Here is a 17078-nt window from a genome sequence, read left to right on the forward strand (position 1 = left end):
TATCTACCTTAATATCTTTTAACAGACCCAATACCTCCTCCTTCTCGGTGTGACAGAGGTTTTCTACACATAAACTATTAATTTTGATTGGAAAATCATGTATGAATCTACTGTGAGAAAACAGTAATGTTGCATTTAAATGTGAATTACTGAACAGCATAATTCTTGCTTCAAGTTACTATGCTAGACTTGTATGCAGAATTGGAGAAAAGTAAATTACAACATGCAAACCATGAAAAATATTTAATGAGAGCGATCCAGCTTTAGAATGATCCAATCGAATGGCAAACCAACTTCTCCTCTATTAATTGGGGAGATGTACTTTGGTAGGAGTATTGAGACGCATTCTGTAAACGTTAACATCTTCGACATCGTACCTGCAAACAAGCTCAGTTTGGAAATACTGAGACAGGGTCACATGGCCCTCTCTGGTCACATTCGTGCCATAGGACAACATAGAGGCAAAATAAATGGTTGTCTTTTCGTTGCTGAGGTGCAGAAGCGTCTCGAGAATTGAAGGAATACTGTCATGAAAATACATAATGTCCGAGCAGAGGATATAGTCGTAGTCTGAGGGGAACAGGCTGTTGTCAAGGCCCCAGCGGAGGGCACGGACTTTGACCTGAGGTTTGAAGGAAGAAGGGATGTTGAAAGACACATTCCGTTCTATTCGATTCAGCAGCTCCGGTTGGTCTGTAATGGTGACATCGCCACCTGAAACAAGAAAAAGAGAGACCTATCTCCGTTACAGGTATCCCCTTTAATAGGGGAATATCCTAAACTTTATTGCCAAGCAGTGCGACTATAAGTTACTTTCTTCCCATTTTGCTAACATTCTCTGGAGGTAACATCACAAGCCATCAGTGACTCTCCGGGTCTGGGGACTCGCGGAAAATAATATTGGTAACAGGGAACAGCAGGCTAGGAGCACTGGTGTATCATCCTATTAAATTTATGATTGGAAAATCAGGTATTGGTGGACCCATTTGGAGATAGTTTAGTTCTGGAAACATGGAACAATACAGGCAGAGCGGCAGGTTACTGAACCCGAAGAGCAGGTTCTGTTATAATATGTATGTAAGTGATTGCAGCATGGCATCACTAGAAAGTAAGTGTGTCATGTGATACAGTTATTGTTTCACTTTTGCTGTTAGCGAGCTCACACACGAGCTTAATAGCTCTGACATCATCAAGCTTTATGTCCATAAATGTCTTCACATGTGCGTATTCTTAATAAATGAACCCAAAATGTGCCAACTCACCCCTATGCAAAATTAGTGATTACATATCATTATTACAACACCATGCGCCTCAATAGATTCTATCTAATGCATATTTTTAGATTATGTCCCAATTTTGATCAATATCCCTTTCGAAATAAAAAATCATTCCGTTAAAGTTTTCTATCATTCAATTTTCTAGACATTTTCACAGATATTTGGGGGACATTTTCAGATATCTTTTGGTTGGGAAAATAATACACCTTGATTTTTTTCACTGACATTTTTGGCTCTAATTTTTATGTGTGTTTTGTTAGACGTTTTAGTTGCTGTGATACGAATAGTCTAAAGTTCTGTTCCTTTTTCACCAACACACATTTATTTCATTCCAACTGCCTTTGCACAAAACTCTCACCATACATCACCTGACAGAGGCCACCTGAAGCCCCTTTACATATCAGTGTCAATTAATGGATACTTAACATAAATGAGACAACTAATTGCAATGTCTCTTCACCCATTACTTAACATGTTTCCTTGTTTTGAATTTCCAAATAATGAAAATAATTTCCCTTTGACTCCATTATGAAGCCCTTTTATTATCCTATCCATCTAAGTTACATCACCCTGTAATCTTCATCGCTCAAAGTAATGGAGACTCTACTATGCAATCTGCCCTCATAATGTACCTCTTTTAAATCTGGTATTATTCTGCTGAATTGGCACTGTGCCCCCTCCATTGGCACTGTATCCCCTCCAACGCTGCTGTATTCTTCTTAAGGTACAACAACCAGGTAAATAGTATCCAAACAGAGCAAAGATATACTGGCATTGGAGGCAGTCCACGGAAGATTCTCATGGTTGATTCTGGATATGGAGGTACACTGTTATCAGGGGATGTTGAGTATTTTGGGCCTGCAATCACTGAAGTTCAGCAGAATGGAAGATGTCATCATATTGGATCAGAGAGGATCATCAGGGGACTTCTCCCAGGGTAGATGCTGAGCTGTTCCCACTGTGGGAGAGTTTAGGATCAGAGGGCGTAATCTCAGAGTAAGGGGTCGCCCATTTAAGACAAAGATTTGGAACAATTTATTTTTTCAGAGCGTAATGAATCTATGGAATTCTCTACCGCATAGCTCTGTGGAGGCTTGGTGATTAAGTATGTTCAAGGCTGATTGACACTAATACGATTATTATATTGATAATTTGTATGTAGACAAGCTGTTAAGGATTTTGTGTTTATAACCTAAAAATACATTCCTAGCTGGCAAAATTCAGCTGCAGTGGTCCACAACGCATGACATGACATTACATCTAATCATACCGAGCAAAAAGAATGATGGTCGTGGTTCTTGGCGATCAACTAACTCAATCGCAGGGCATGATTCCAAGAGTTGCACAGGGTAGTGTCCTCGGCCCAAACATCATGAGCCACTTAATGAATGACCATTCAACCCTCCCCCCGCCCAATCATATGGTCATAAATGGGGATGTTCGCTGATGATTGCACAAGATTTTGTACCATTCAAAACTCCTCAGATACTGCCCATAGACAGCAAGATTTGTACAACATGCAGGTTTGCACAGAGACGTATCCCAGAATCACAGAGCGCAGAAGAGGCCCTTTGGCTCATCGAGTCTGCACTGACATGTGGAAAATAACTGACCCACCTACCTAATCCATTTACCAGCACGTGGTTCATAGTCCTGAATGTTCTGACTTGCCAAGTGCTCGTCCATGTACTTTGTCGGGGATGTGAGGTCTCCACCACCCTCCCAGGCTGTACAAGTACCATGTTACCATATTTCAACCGATAATCCAACAATCTCCCCTTGACAGTAAATTGAATTATCCTCACTGCCAACATCCTGCGGATAAAGATTGGTCAGAAGGAGAACTGGACTAACCATTGAAATACTGCGGCTGGAATGCAGACCAGAGGCTGAGAATTCTATTGTTAGTAACTCATCCCAAACACTGTGAAACCTGTTCATCATCTACAAGGTACAAGACAGGAGTGTGATAGAATATTTTCCAGATGCCTGGATGCGTGCAGTTCCAGCAACACTCAAGAGGCCCAGCATGAGTCCAAATGTGCAGTTTAGATGGACTGGCCGTGCTAAATTGCCCCTTAGTGCTCAAAGATGTGCAGGTTAGGCGGGGTTACAGGGATAGGGTGGGTGAGTGGGCCTTGGTAGGGTGATCTTTCAGAGGGTCAGTGCAGACCAAATGGTTGATGGCCTCCTTGTGCACTGTACGGAGTCTGTGGTTTTGTGACAAAGCAGCCAACTGGACTGGCAACCCATCCATCATCATCCAACATCTTCAATATTTACTCCCTCCACCAGTGCTGAACAATGGCGGTGCTGTACAGAATCTGCATGATGTCCTGCAGCAACTCACTAAACCTCCATGGACAGCACCTTTCAAACCTGTGACCTCTACCAGCGAGAAAGACAAGCCCAACAGACATCCAGGAGCTCCACCAGCTGCAAGTTCCCCTCTTGGCAATATATTGCTGTTCCTTCACTGTCACTGTGTAAAAGCCCTGCAGCTCCCTCCCTAACAGCACTGTGGGGTTTCTACTGCACACGGACAGCAGCAGCCCCAGAAGGCGGTTCATCATCACGTTGTCAAGGGTGTGGTGGTATGTATTAGGGGTAATACGGTACCTGTGAAGCCGAGAGGCTATTGGCTGACAGGTCCCGGGTCCTGGTTGGATCTGCCGCTTTCTGGCTCCGCCCTGAAGGCAGACATTAAGAGCTCGAGTTCTCCCAGCAGCCGCATTCTGTAAATGAGCTGCTGGGGAACTAGTCTTGCTTAATAAAGCCTCGATTGACTTCATCACTTCTCGACTTGTGTAAGTCATTGTTGTGCTACAATTTATTAAGCAAGCTTAAAAGACTATGGAGCTCCGGATCGCCTCGGAGTGTCTGCGAATCAGCCCCCATGCAGCAAACTCGGCGGCTGTGTTTAAACACTGGCTAGCATGTTTCGAAGGTTACCTTCGAACGGACCCCGGCAGGAACGGAAGATCAAAAAATGCAGGTCCTGCATTCCAGGGTGAGCCCGGAGATCTACACGCTCATCGAAGACGTGGAGGATTTCCCGAAGGCGCTCGCCATGCTGAAAGGAGTCTACATTCGCCCCATAAACCAGGTCTACGCACGCCACCAACTCGCGACGAGACGGCATATCCCCGGAGAATCGCTCGACGAGTTCTACAGCGCACTGCTGATTTTGGGACGGAACTGCAACTGCCCGTCGGTGAACGCGATCGAGCACACGGAGCTGCTAATCAGAGTTGCGTTTGTGGCAGGTATGACTTCTTCGCAAATTCGCCAAAGACTGTTAGAGAGAGACTCGTTAGGACTCACAGAGGAATGGGCCCTCATGGCCTCTCTCGATGTGGCCTCACAAAATGCCCGCGCCTACGGCCCCGACCGCGCGGCAGCCCCTTGGGCTCCGTGGACCCCCGTTGTGACCGACTCACCGGCGCACCCTACCCCCCCGCAAGCCTGCGCGGCCAGAGCACCAGACCATCCCGGTGGGGCCCCGCTGCTATTTTTGCGGGCAGGCGAAACACCCCCGGCAGCGCTGCCCGGCCCGCTCAGCTATTTGTAAAAGCTGCGGCAAAAAGGGGCATTACGCAGCGGTGTGCCAGTCCCGGGGGGTCGCCGCAATCTCCGGGGGAGAACGGGGACAGCAGATCCAACCCCCCCCTCAACCCCCCCCCCCCCAACGATCCATGTGTGACCCGCGGGCGCCGCCATTTTGGGTCCCGGACACCACGCGGGAAGGATGGGCGCCGCCATCTTGTGACCCCCCCCCCCCCCCCAGCCACGTGCGATTCATGGGGGTGGCCATTTTGTCCATCCCAGACCGCGTGTGATCCATGGACGCCGCCATCTTGGCTGATAGCCAAGGATCCCAGCATAGACGGCTCCACGGGTCCTGAAGAAAACGCCGCGATGCTACAACCACGACGGGCTTCGGTGACCCTGGACCAATCGCGGCCCCGGACGCTCCAAACGGAAACAACAACGGTGCTGGTCAACGGGTACGAGACGCCATGCCTGATCGACTCTGGGAGCACGGAAAGTGTTATCCACCCGGATACGGTAAGACGCTGTTTTCTTTCCATTCGTCCGAGCACCCAAAAGATTTTCCTGGCAGCGGGATCCCATTCCATAGAGATCAAAGGGTTCTGCATCGCGAACCTAACGGTGCAAGGGAGGGAGTTTAAGAATTATAGGCTTTACGTCCTTCCCCAACTCTGCGCTCCCACACTATTGGGGTTAGATTTCCAGTGTAACCTCCAGAGCCTAACATTCCAATTCGGCGGCCCTATACCCCCACTGACTATCTGCGGCCTCGCAACCCTTAAGGTTGAACCGCCTTCCTTGTTTGCGAACCTCACCCTGGATTGCAAACCCATCGCCGCTAGGAGCAGACGGTACAGCGCCCAGGATCGGACGTTTATCCAGTCTGAAGTCCAGCTGCTGCTGAGGGAAGGCATAATCCAGGCGAGCAATAGTCCCTGGAGAGCCCAGGTGGTAGTTGTGAAGACCAGGGAGAAGCAGAGGATGGTCGTAGGCTATAGTCAGACCATCAATAGGTACACGCAGCGAGATGCGTACCCTCTCCCCCGCATATCCGACATGGTCAATCGGATTGGACAGTACAGGGTCCTTTCCACCGTGGACCTCAAGTCCGCATACCACCAGCTCCCCATCCGCCCAGGTGACCGCAAGTACACGGCCTTCGAGGCAGACGGGCGGCTCTACCAATTTTCAAGGGTCCCATTTGGTGTCACGAACGGGGTCTCGGTCTTCCAACGGGAGATGGACCAAATGGTTGACCAGCACGGGTTGCAGGCCACGTTCCCGTATCTCGACAACGTAACCATCTGCGGCCATGACCAGCAGGACCACGACGCCAACCTCCAAAAATTCCTCCAGACCGCAAACGCCCTGAACCTCACCTATAACGAGGAAAAATGCGTTTTTAGCACCAACCGTCTGGCCATCCTGGGATACGTAGTGCGCAATGGCGTGATAGGCCCCGACCCCGAACGCATGCGCCCCCTTATAGAATTTCCCCTCCCCCACTGCTCCAAAGCCCTGAAACGCTGCCTGGGCTTCTTTTCGTATTACGCCCAGTGAGTTCCCCAGTACGCAGACAAGGCCCGCCCGTTAATCCAGTCCACTACCTTCCCCCTGTCGACAGAGGCCCGCCAGGCCTTCAGCCGCATCAAAGCGGATATCGCAAAGGCCACGATGCACGCAATCGACGAGTCCCTCCCCTTCCAGGTCGAGAGCGACGCATCCGATGTAGCTCTGGCGGCCACTCTCAACCAAGCGGGCAGACCCGTGGCCTTTTTCTCCCGGACCCTCCACGCCTCAGAAATCCGCCACTCCTCAGTGGAAAAGGAAGCCCAAGCCATAGTGGAAGCTGTGCGACATTGGAGGCATTACCTGGCCGGCAGGAGATTCACTCTCCTCACCGACCAACGGTCGGTAGCCTTTATGTTCGATAATGCACAGCGGGCAAAATCAAGAATGACAAGATCTTGAGGCGGAGGATTGAGCTCTCCACCTATAACTATGAGATCTTGTATCGTCCCGGAAAGCTGAACAAGCCGTCCGATGCCACATGTGCCAACGCACAAGTAGACCGCCTCCAAGCCCTCCACGAGGACCTCTGCCACCCGGGGGTCACTTTATTCTACCATTTCGTAAAGTCCCGCAACCTCCCCTACAACGCATACTTCCTGAACGTTGTGGACGAGTACTCCCGTTTCCCCTTCGCCATTCCTTGCCCCGACATGACAGCGGCCACAGTCATTAAAGCTCTCGGCGCCATCTTTACACTGTTCGGTTTCTCCGCGTACATCCATAGCGACAGGGGGTCCTCCTTCATGAGCGACGAGTTGCGTCAGTTCCTGCTCAGCAGGGGCATTGCCTCGAGCAGGACGGCCAGCTACAACCCCCGGGGGAACGGAGAGGGAGAATGGTACGGTCTGGAAGACCATCCTACTGGCCCTACAGTCCAGAAATCTCCCAGTTTCCCGGTGGCAGGAAGTCCTCCTGGATGCCCTCCACTCCATCCGGTCGCTGCTGTGTACCACCACTAACCAAACGCCCCACGAGCGCCTCCTTGTCTTCCCTAGGAAGTCCTCCTCCGGAACGTCGCTGCCGACCTGGCTGGCAGCCCCAGGACCCACCTTGCTCCGAAAACACGTGCGGGCGCACAAATCGGTCCCGTTGGTCGAGAGGGTTCACCTTCTCCACGCAAACCCTCAGTACGCCTACGTGGCGTACCCCGACGGCCGACAGGACACGGTCTCCCTGCGGGACCTGGTGCCCGCCGGAAACACACACACACTCCCAACACCGATCATCCCCTCCCTGCCACCGGCGCACCCAAATGACCGCCCCCTTCCCGGGTGGATCAGTCCTCCTCCTGTGCCCGTAAAGAAACAGGAACGAACAGCGCAACGCTCCCAGAGACGACAGTGCCCGAGCCAGCACCTGCACCACCACCGGGGCTGAGGCGATAGACAAGGGCGACCAGGGCACCCGCTCGACCCGTGGAATCCGCGTGACACCAGAAAAACTTGTAAATAACTCTGACAAAACCTGTACGTAATAATTCTGACAAAACTTGTACATAGTTAACTGTTGGGCTAAATGCATAGCCACTGTTCGAAATTTGTTCCAGGACCAGCCTTGTAAACCCCTACCACCATGCGAACCACCACCCCGCCGGGTTCTTTTTTTAACAAGGGGTGAATGAAGTGGTATGTATTAGGGGTAATATGGTACCTGTGAAGCCGAGAGGCTATTGGCTGACAGGCTAAGAGCTCGAGTTCTCCCAGCAGCCGCATTCTGTAACTGAGCTGCTGGGGAACAAGTCTTCCTTAATAAAGCCTCGATAGACTTCATCACTTCTCGACTTGTGTAAGTCATTGTTGCGCTACAAAGGTTAATTTATGATGGGTGATAAATGCTGCTTTAGCCAATGGCAACCACATGAATGAATTGAATAATGCACAAGCACCGCGCACACAGAGAGTTGGTCATTCGTTTCATTCACACTTCAAAAATTATTGTTCCTCCTGTGGCTACATAAAGTGCATTTTACTCACCCAGAAGAGCAGCAAGAATGCTCACAATTCCAGTGCCCGCTCCAAGTTCAATCACTTTCTTATCCGAAAATGTTATTCCCTCTTTCTCAAAGTACTGACACAGACCAAGGGCCTTTAACATGAAAAAACATATTTCTTTGTTACAATGCAGCAGTGAAAGAGCATCGTACAAACATATGGACATGTGAGCATGCAAATTAGGAGCAGCAGTAAACCATTCAGCCCCTCGAGTCAACATTTAGAACAGTTTTGCTGGTCAGATGTGGTCTCAAACCTACTTTCCATGGTTGACCCTTGTCAATTAAGAAGCTAAGATATTCAATTACCCAGCCTGCGCTACTTTCTCGGGGGTAGTATTGCCCAAACTAACAATCCTCAGAGAGAATAGATCGGTACATCAGCATTGTGAAAGGGAGGTCACTAATTTTGAAACTATATCCTTTAGTTCTAAACTCTTCCATAAGGGGAAATATCCATCCAGCATCCATCTAATTTCCCGCAGCATTTTCATTCACATCATCTCTCATTCTTCTAAACCCGAAGAATTAGATCTGTCCAACGTTTTATCACAATTAGCACCCTCAGCACTCTCCCCGATTGCAAAGTACAGCAGACACAACTCAGCTGAACGGACATTTGCTTTTATAAGTGGATTCCCAAAGGTTTCTATCAGTGACACCTGACTCCTTCATAGGCGACATGTTGCATTCTTTGTAAAAGAAAGAAATAGCAAAGAAAAGAAAAGTGAACCTCGGACCAGAACCAGGTGGTTAAAAGGCTAAATATTCTATCACACTCCCGTCATCTGCATCTCCCGAAGCCCAGGACACTGAGGAGCATCCGCGAGACGGACAGTTTCGTGGGAAGGGAGGTGGTCTCGATGCAGGTTCATACTCCACTGGCAGGGAGCGAATGGGTGACCACCAGGCAGAACAAGATGACTGGTTAGGCAGTGCATAAATACTGTGTTTAATCCTATTCATGGGGTCTGATTTCAATCTTGCTGCCCACTGAGATGAAGGAGGACCACTCAGCCAACTCATTCTGCGAGTTTTCCCTTCATCCCAGTTGGAGATCATACGTGAATGAAAGGGTAAAATTCAGAGTGGGGTTATTTTGCACAGAACGCGAGCTGCAGCTGTTTGTGATTTATGGAAATAAGCTGAATCAGAAAATCAACACAACGTGATCTAATTTACTGATGATACAAGGTAAGAGGCAACATGGATTGACCGGTGGATAATACCGACAAAATATGAAGCTGTGCAGGTTGCTGACTGATGACACTTAAACAGTTCGTCCAAAGTGCTACAGTGTGAAAGAAAAATAACAGCTGCATACGTAAGAGTAAAAACAACAGGGTTGTGGTGATGGGAGACTTCAACTTCCCCAATATTGACTGGGACTCACTTAGTGCCAGGGGCTTAGAAGGGGCAGAGTTTGTAAGGAGCATCCAGGAGGGCTTCTTAAAACAATATGTAGACAGTCCAACTAGGGAAGGGGCGGTATTGAACCTGGTATTGGGGAATGAGCCCGGCCAGGTGGTAGATGTTTCAGTAGGGGAGCATTTCGGGAACAGTGACCACAATTCAGTAAGTTTTAAAGTGCTGGTGGACAAGGATAGGAGTGGTCCTAGGATGAATGTGCTAAATTAGGGGAAGGCTAATTATAACAATATTAGGCGGGAACAGAAGAACCTAGATTGGGGGCGGATGTTTGAGGGCAAATCAACATCTGACATGGGGGAGGCTTTCTAGTGTCAGTTGAAAGGAATTCAGGACCGGCATGTTCCTGTGAGGAAGAAGGATAAATACGGCAATTTTCGGGAACCTTGGATAACGAGAGATATTGTAGGCTTCGTCAAAAAGAAAAAGGAGGCATTTGTCAGGGCTAAAAGGCTGGGAACAGACGAAGCCTGTGTGGAATATAAGGAAAGTAGGAAGGAACTTAAGCAAGGAGTCAGGAGGGCTAGAAGGGGTCATGAAAAGACATTGGCAAATAGGGTTAACGAAAATCCCAAGGCTTTTTAGACGTACATAAAAAGCAAGAGGGTAGCCAGGGAAAGGGTTGGCCCACTGAAGGATTGGCAAGGGAATCTATGTGTGGAGCCAGAGGAAATGGGCGAGGTACTAAATGAATACTTTGCATCCGTATTCACCAAAGAGAACGAATTGGTAGATGTTGAGTCTGGAGAAGGGTGTGTAGATAGCCTGGGTCACATTGAGATCCAAAAAGACGAGGTGTTGGGCGTCTTAAAAATATTAAGGTAGATAAGTCCCCAGGGCCTGATGGGATCTACCCCAGAATACTGAAGGAGGCTGGAGAGGAAATTGCTGAGGCCTTGACAGAAATCTTTGGATCCTCACTGTCTTCAGGTGATGTCCCAGAGGACTGGAGAATAGCCAATGTTGTTCCTCTGTTTAAGAAGGGTAGCAAGGATAATCCAGGGAACTACAACCAGCGGGAGATAGAGGAGCAGATAGGTAGACAGATTTTGGAAAAGAGTAAAAGCAACAGGGTTGTGGTGATGGGAGACTTCAACTTCCCCAATATTGACTGGGACTCACTTAGTGCCAGGGGCTTAGACGGGGCGGAGTTTGTAAGGAGCATCCAGGAGGGCTTCTTAAAACAATATGTAGACAGTCCAACTAGGGAAGGGGCGGTACTGGACCTGGTATTGGGGAATGAGCCCGGCCAGGTGGTAGATGTTTCAGTAGGGGAGCATTTCGGGAACAGTGACCACAATTCAGTAAGTTTTAAAGTGCTGGTGGACAAGGATAAGAGTGGTCCTAAGATGAATGTGCTAAATTGGGGGAAGGCTAATTATAACAATATCAGGCGGGAACTGAAGAACATAGATTGGGGGCGGTTGTTTGAAGGCAAATCAGCATCTGACATGTGGGAGGCTTTCAAATGTCAGGTGAAAGGCATTCAGGACCAGCATGTTCCTGTGAGGAAGAAGGATAAATACGGCAATTTTCGGGAACCTTGGATAACGAGAGATATTGTAGGCCTCGTCAAAAAGAAAAAGGAGGCATTTGTCAGGGCTAAGAGGCTGGGAACAGACGAAACCTGTGTGGAATATAAGGAAAGTAGGAAGGAACTTAAGAAAGGAGTCAGGAGGGCTAGAAGGGGTCACGAAAAGTCATTGGCAAATAGGGTTAAGGGAGATCAAAAGGCTTTTTACACGTACATAAAAAGCAAGAGGGTAGCCAGGGAAATGGTTGGCCCACTGAAGGATAGGCAAGGGAATCTATGTGTGGAGCCAGAGGAAATGGGCGAGGTACTGAATGAATACTTTGCATCAGTATTCACCAAAGAGAAGAAATTGGTAGATGTTGAGTCTGGAGAAGGGTGTGTAGATAGCCTGGGTCACATTGAGATCCAAAAAGACGAGGTGTTGGGTGTCTTAAAAAATATTAAGATAGATATGTCCCCAGGGCCTGATGGGATCTACCCCAGAATACTGAAGGAGGCTGGAGAGGAAATTGCTGAGGCCTTGACAGAAATCTTTGGATCCTCACTGTCTTCAGGTAATGTCCCGGAGGACTGGAGAATAGCCAATGTTGTTCCTCTGTTTAAGAAGGGTAGCAAGGATAATCCAGTGAACTACAGGCCGGTGAGCCTTACTTCAGTGGTAGGGAAATTACTGGAGAGAATTCTTCGAGACAGGATCTGCTCCCATTTGGAAGCAAATGGACGTATTAGTGAGAGGCAGCATGGTTTTGTAAAGGGGAGGTCGTGTCTCACTAACTTGATAGAGTTTTTCGAGGAGGTCACAAAGATGATTGATGCTGGTAGGGCAGTGGATGTTGTCTGTATGGACTTCAGTGAGGCCTTTGACAAGGTCCCTCATGGTAGACTAGTACAAAAGGTGAAGTCACACGGGATCAGGGGTGAGCTGGCAAGGTGGATACAGAACTGGCTAGGTCATAGAAGGCAGAGAGTAGCAATGGAAGGATGCTTTTCTAATTGGAGGGCTGTGACCAGTGGTGTTCCACAGGGATCAGTGCTGGGACCTTTGCTCTTTGTAGTATATATAAACGATTTGGAGGAAAATGTAACTGGTCTGATTAGTAAGTTTGCAGACGGCACAATGGTTGGTGGAATTGCGGATAGCGATGAGGACTGTCAGAGGATACAGTAGGATTTAGATTGTTTGGAGACTTGGGCGGAGAGATGGCAGATGGAATTTAATCCGGACAAATGTGAGGTAATGCATTTTGGAAGGTCTAATGCAGGTAGGGAATATACAGTGAATGGTAGAACCCTCAAGAGTATTGAAAGTCAGAGAGATCTAGGAGTACAGGTCCACAGGTCACTGAAAGGGGCAACACAGGTGGAGAAGGTAGTCAAGAAGGCATACGGCAAGCTTGCCTTCATTGGCCGGGACATTGAGTATAAGAATTGGCAAGTCATGCTGCAGCTGTATAGAACCTTAGTTAGGCCACACTTGGAGTATAGTGTTCAATTCTGGTCGCCACACTACCAGAAGGATGTGGAGGCTTTCGAGAGGGTGCAGAAGAGATTTACCAGAATGTTGCCTGGTATGGAGGGCATTAGCTATGAGGAGCGGTTGAATAAACTCGGTTTGTTCTCACTGGAACGACGGAGGTTTAGGGGCAACCTGATAGAGGTCTACAAAATTATGAGGGGCATAGACAGAGTGGATAGTCAGAGGCTTTTCCCCGGGGGTAGAGGGGTCAATTACTAGGGGGCATAGGTTTAAGGTGAGAGGGGCAAGGTTTAGAGTAGATGTACGAGGCAAGTTTTTTTACACAGAGTGTAGTGGGTGCCTGGAACTCGCTACCGGAGGAGGTGGTGGAAGCAGGGACAATAGTGACATTTAAGGGGCATCTTGACAAATACATGAATAGGCTGGGAATAGAGGGATACGGGCCCAGGAAGTGTCGAAGATTGTAGTTTAGTCGGGCAGCATGGTCGGCACGGGCTTGGAGGGCCGAAGGGCTTGTTCCTGTGCTGTACATTTCTTTGTTCTTTGTTCTTTGTTCTGGATTGAGATGATACTGTTTTCCCGATGACGTCGGGCCTCAAAAAGACCTTCAATCTGAACAGATGCCAATGTGATCCAGGAAAAAACCCGTGTGGAGTGTTTGTGGCTCGAGCACCTTTGCTCAGAGTAATTGAACTGGAGGCTGCGCTGTGAAACACCAGGGAAGGGGAAGGTTACTTGAATGCTTTCGACAAGGAGAAAGTCATACCAATTAGCATCGGCTCTGCTGAACTGATCAGTGGTCAGTAACAGGAGGGTGTGACTGTGAGTGAGGCGGATGAGGAAACCGGAGGGGAAAAGTGCTGCAGTCTCAGCCTTTGAAATCCCGCAATAGGTTTTCGGATCTTTCAGCGAATGACAGAAATAAACAGTGCAGAAGAGGCCCTTTAGTTTTTAAATTTGTTCTTCATTATTCATTTCCGGGATGTGGGCGTCGCTGGATCGACCAACATTTATTGCCCATCCCTAGTTGTCCTTCAGAAGGTGGTGGTCAGCTGCTTTCTTGAACCACTGCAGTCCTTCAGGTGTAGGTGTAGTTCTGCTGTAGTGCTGTTAGGTGTAGTTCCAGGATTTTGTCCCAGTGACAGCAAAGGAACAGGTATATATTTCCAAGTCAGGATAGTGAGTGACTTGGAGGGGAACTTCCAGGTGGTGGGGTTCCCAGATATCTGCTGCTCTTGTCCTTCCAGATGGTAGTGGTTGTGGGTTTGGAAGGCGCTGTCTAAAGAACCTTGGTGAGTTACTACAGGGCATCTTGTAGATGGTGCACATGGCTGCCACTGTTCGTTGGTGGTGGAGGGAGTGAATGTTTGTGGAAGGCGGATCAATCAAGTTGGCTGCTTTTGAGTTGGATGGTGTGAAGCTTCTTGAGTGTTGCTGGAGCTGCACTCATCCAGGCAAGTGGAGTGTGTTCCATTACACACCTGACTTGTACCTTTTGGATGGTGAACAGTCTTTGAGGGGTCAGGAGGGAGTTACTGGCTGCAGAATTCCGAGCCTTTGAACTGCCCTAGTAACCACCGTATTAATGTGGCTAGTCCACTTCAGTTTCTGATCGATGGTAACTCCCAGGATACTGATTGTGGGCGATGCAGCGATGCTAATGACATTGAATGTCACGGGGCGATGGTTAGATCCTTTCTTGTGGGTCATTGCTTGGAATATCTATGGCGCAAATTCACCTTGACACTTGCTGCATTTGGACTGCTGAATTATCTGAGGAGTCGCGAATAGTGCTGAATATTGTACAGTCTTCTGCAACATCCCCACTTCTGACCTTTTGATGCTTCACAGCTCCAGGGTCCCAGGTTCGATTCCCGTCTTGGGTCACTGGCTGTGCGGAGTCTGCACGTTCTCCCCGTGTCTGCGTGGGTTTCCTCCGGGTACTCCGGTTTCCTCCCAAGGTCCAAAGATGTGCAGGTTAAGTGGATTGGCCATGATAAATTGCCCTTAGTGTCCAAAAAGGTTAGGTGGGGTTACTGGGTTACGGGGATAGAGTGGAGGTGTGGACTTGGGCAGGATGCTCTATCCAAGGGCCGGTGCAGACTCGATGGGCAGAATGGCCTCCTTCTGCACTGTAAATTATATGATTCTATGATGCCGGTGTTGTAGCTGTATTGGAACAACTTGCCTCGGGGTGCGACACGTTCTGGAGTACGTCTTCATTACTGTTGCCTGAATATTATCAGGAACCATACCCTTTGCAGTATTCAGTGCCTTCAGCCATTTCTTAATAGCGCATGGAGTGAATCATATTTGCTGAAGTCTGACATCTGTAATGCTGGGGGCCTCTGGAAGAGACTGAGATGGATCATCCATTCGGCACTTCTGGCTGAAGATTGTTGCGAATGCCTCACTCTTGTTTTGCACATATGTGCTGAGCTACTCCATCGGATGTATAGTCCATTGAGTCTCTACAGACACATGTGGAACACCTGACCTACCTACTGAATCCCATTTGCCAGCATTTGCCTGTTAGCCTTGCATGCCATGACATGCCAAGTGTTTATCTAGGTACTTTTAAAGGATGTGAAGCAATCTGCCTCTACAATCCACCCAGGCAATGCATTCCAGACCATCACCACTCTCTGGATGTTTAAGCAATGTACCTTTAAGAAAACAGTGATGTCAGAGAGTGGGTGGAGCTGAGGTCAGGTCAGCCATTTTGCAGTTTAGTTTTGCAGTTTGGAAGAAAAAAGCTGGGTGTGTGTCTGTGTTTTGCAGTGAGCTGGATCTCTGCCATGAAAGACTATCTCTGGATCATTTGGGTGATTTAAACTTATAATAGTGAAGCCTTTAACCTGATGTGATTTTGTTTAAAGGTGTTAAGTCTCTTGGAAGTTTGAAGGAACATTTTAAGGAATTATTTGCTGTTGCAATATTTTCTGAGTTATCTTTGAAGTAAGGGGTTTTAAGAGATCCAATGTTTATTTAAAAGATGTTAAGTTGAGTTCATGGAATAAACAGTGTTTTGTGTTTAAAAACCCACGTGTCCATAATTGTAATCCCATGCCTAGGGAACAAGCCATGTGCTCGGAAAAGCAACAAATACATTAAAGGGAGAGGTTGGTTGAACTCCATGATACATTTTGGGGTTCTGAAAACGCCTCGCCCATAACACTTTTCTTCTCCAGTGAAAACAATTAAAGCCTATCCAACCACTCTTCATAACTTAAATGTTCCATCCCAGGCAACATCCTGGTGAATATCTTCTCCGTCACCTCCAGTGCAATCACATCTTCTGATAATGTGTCAATCAAAATTGCACACAGTACCTCGATTGTGGCCTCATCAATGTTCTATTCAACTCCAACATGACCTCACTGATTTTGTAATCAATGCCTTGATCGATAAAGCCAAGAGACACATATTCCTTTTTAACCACCCTCTTGACGTGCCCTTCTGCCTTCCGAGACCTATGGACAAACAGGTCAAGGTCCCTTTGTTCCTCAGAACTTCTAAATGTCAGGCCGTTCATGGACTACTTCCTTGTCAAATTACTCCTTTCAAAGTGCATCACCTTACAGGGTTAAATTCCATCTGCCACTTATCTGCCCAGTTGACCATCGTATCCATATATTCCCGTCACCCAAGACACTCAACCTCACTGTTAACCACCTGACCGATCATTGTGTCATTCACACAATTACTGATCCTATCTCTGACATTGTCATCTATGTCTTTTATATAAATGATGAATAATAACGGAACAGCACAGATCCCTGTGGTACTCCACTGGACATTGGCTTCCTGCCCCTAAATCAGCCTTCAGTCATCACTCCCTCTCACCTACATCTAAGACAATTGTAAACCCACCTTATCAAGTTACCCTGTGTCCCATGTGCATTTGTCTTCTTTTTAATCTCCCAAATGGGACCTTGTCAAAAGCATTGCTAAATTCCATGTCAGCTACATCAACTGCACGACCCTCATCGACACACCTTTCATCGTGTTTGGCTGAGAGTGGGGACCGCAGAGTGAATGCTGAAAACAACCACTGCACCTTGGTGCAGGAAAGCCATTCAAGTCGGGAGGAATAGTTTGCAAAAGGAATGTAGCGGTGGTAGGGGACAGTGTGGTGAATGGGATTGATTCTTACCTGCATCAAAAAGCGAGAATCCAGAAGGGTGTGTTGTCTGCCCAGTGCCAGGGGTTGGGAAGCCTCTCAGGGCTGACGGGGAACTTGCAGGA

General features: G+C 48.0%; 1 protein-coding gene across 4 annotated transcripts in view; it reads right to left on the reverse strand.

The window, feature by feature from the left end:
* Window positions 1-228: 228 nt before the first annotated feature.
* The window catches only part of LOC140389248 (EEF1A lysine methyltransferase 3-like), a 29690-nt gene continuing 12840 nt past the window's right edge, over window positions 229-17078 (reverse strand). For all 4 annotated transcript variants that reach the window (XM_072473424.1, XM_072473426.1, XM_072473425.1 and 1 more), the window contains 2 exons: window positions 8375-8486; window positions 229-714 (listed from right to left, as the gene is read on the reverse strand). In XM_072473424.1, coding sequence (XP_072329525.1) covers window positions 305-714; window positions 8375-8486 — 522 coding nt within the window. In that variant the 3' untranslated portion in view covers window positions 229-304. The remainder of the gene's footprint in view (window positions 715-8374; window positions 8487-17078) is intronic.

This window comes from Scyliorhinus torazame, chromosome 14, assembly GCF_047496885.1.
Source record: "Scyliorhinus torazame isolate Kashiwa2021f chromosome 14, sScyTor2.1, whole genome shotgun sequence".
In the NCBI taxonomy this organism is placed as follows: Eukaryota; Metazoa; Chordata; class Chondrichthyes; order Carcharhiniformes; family Scyliorhinidae; genus Scyliorhinus; species Scyliorhinus torazame.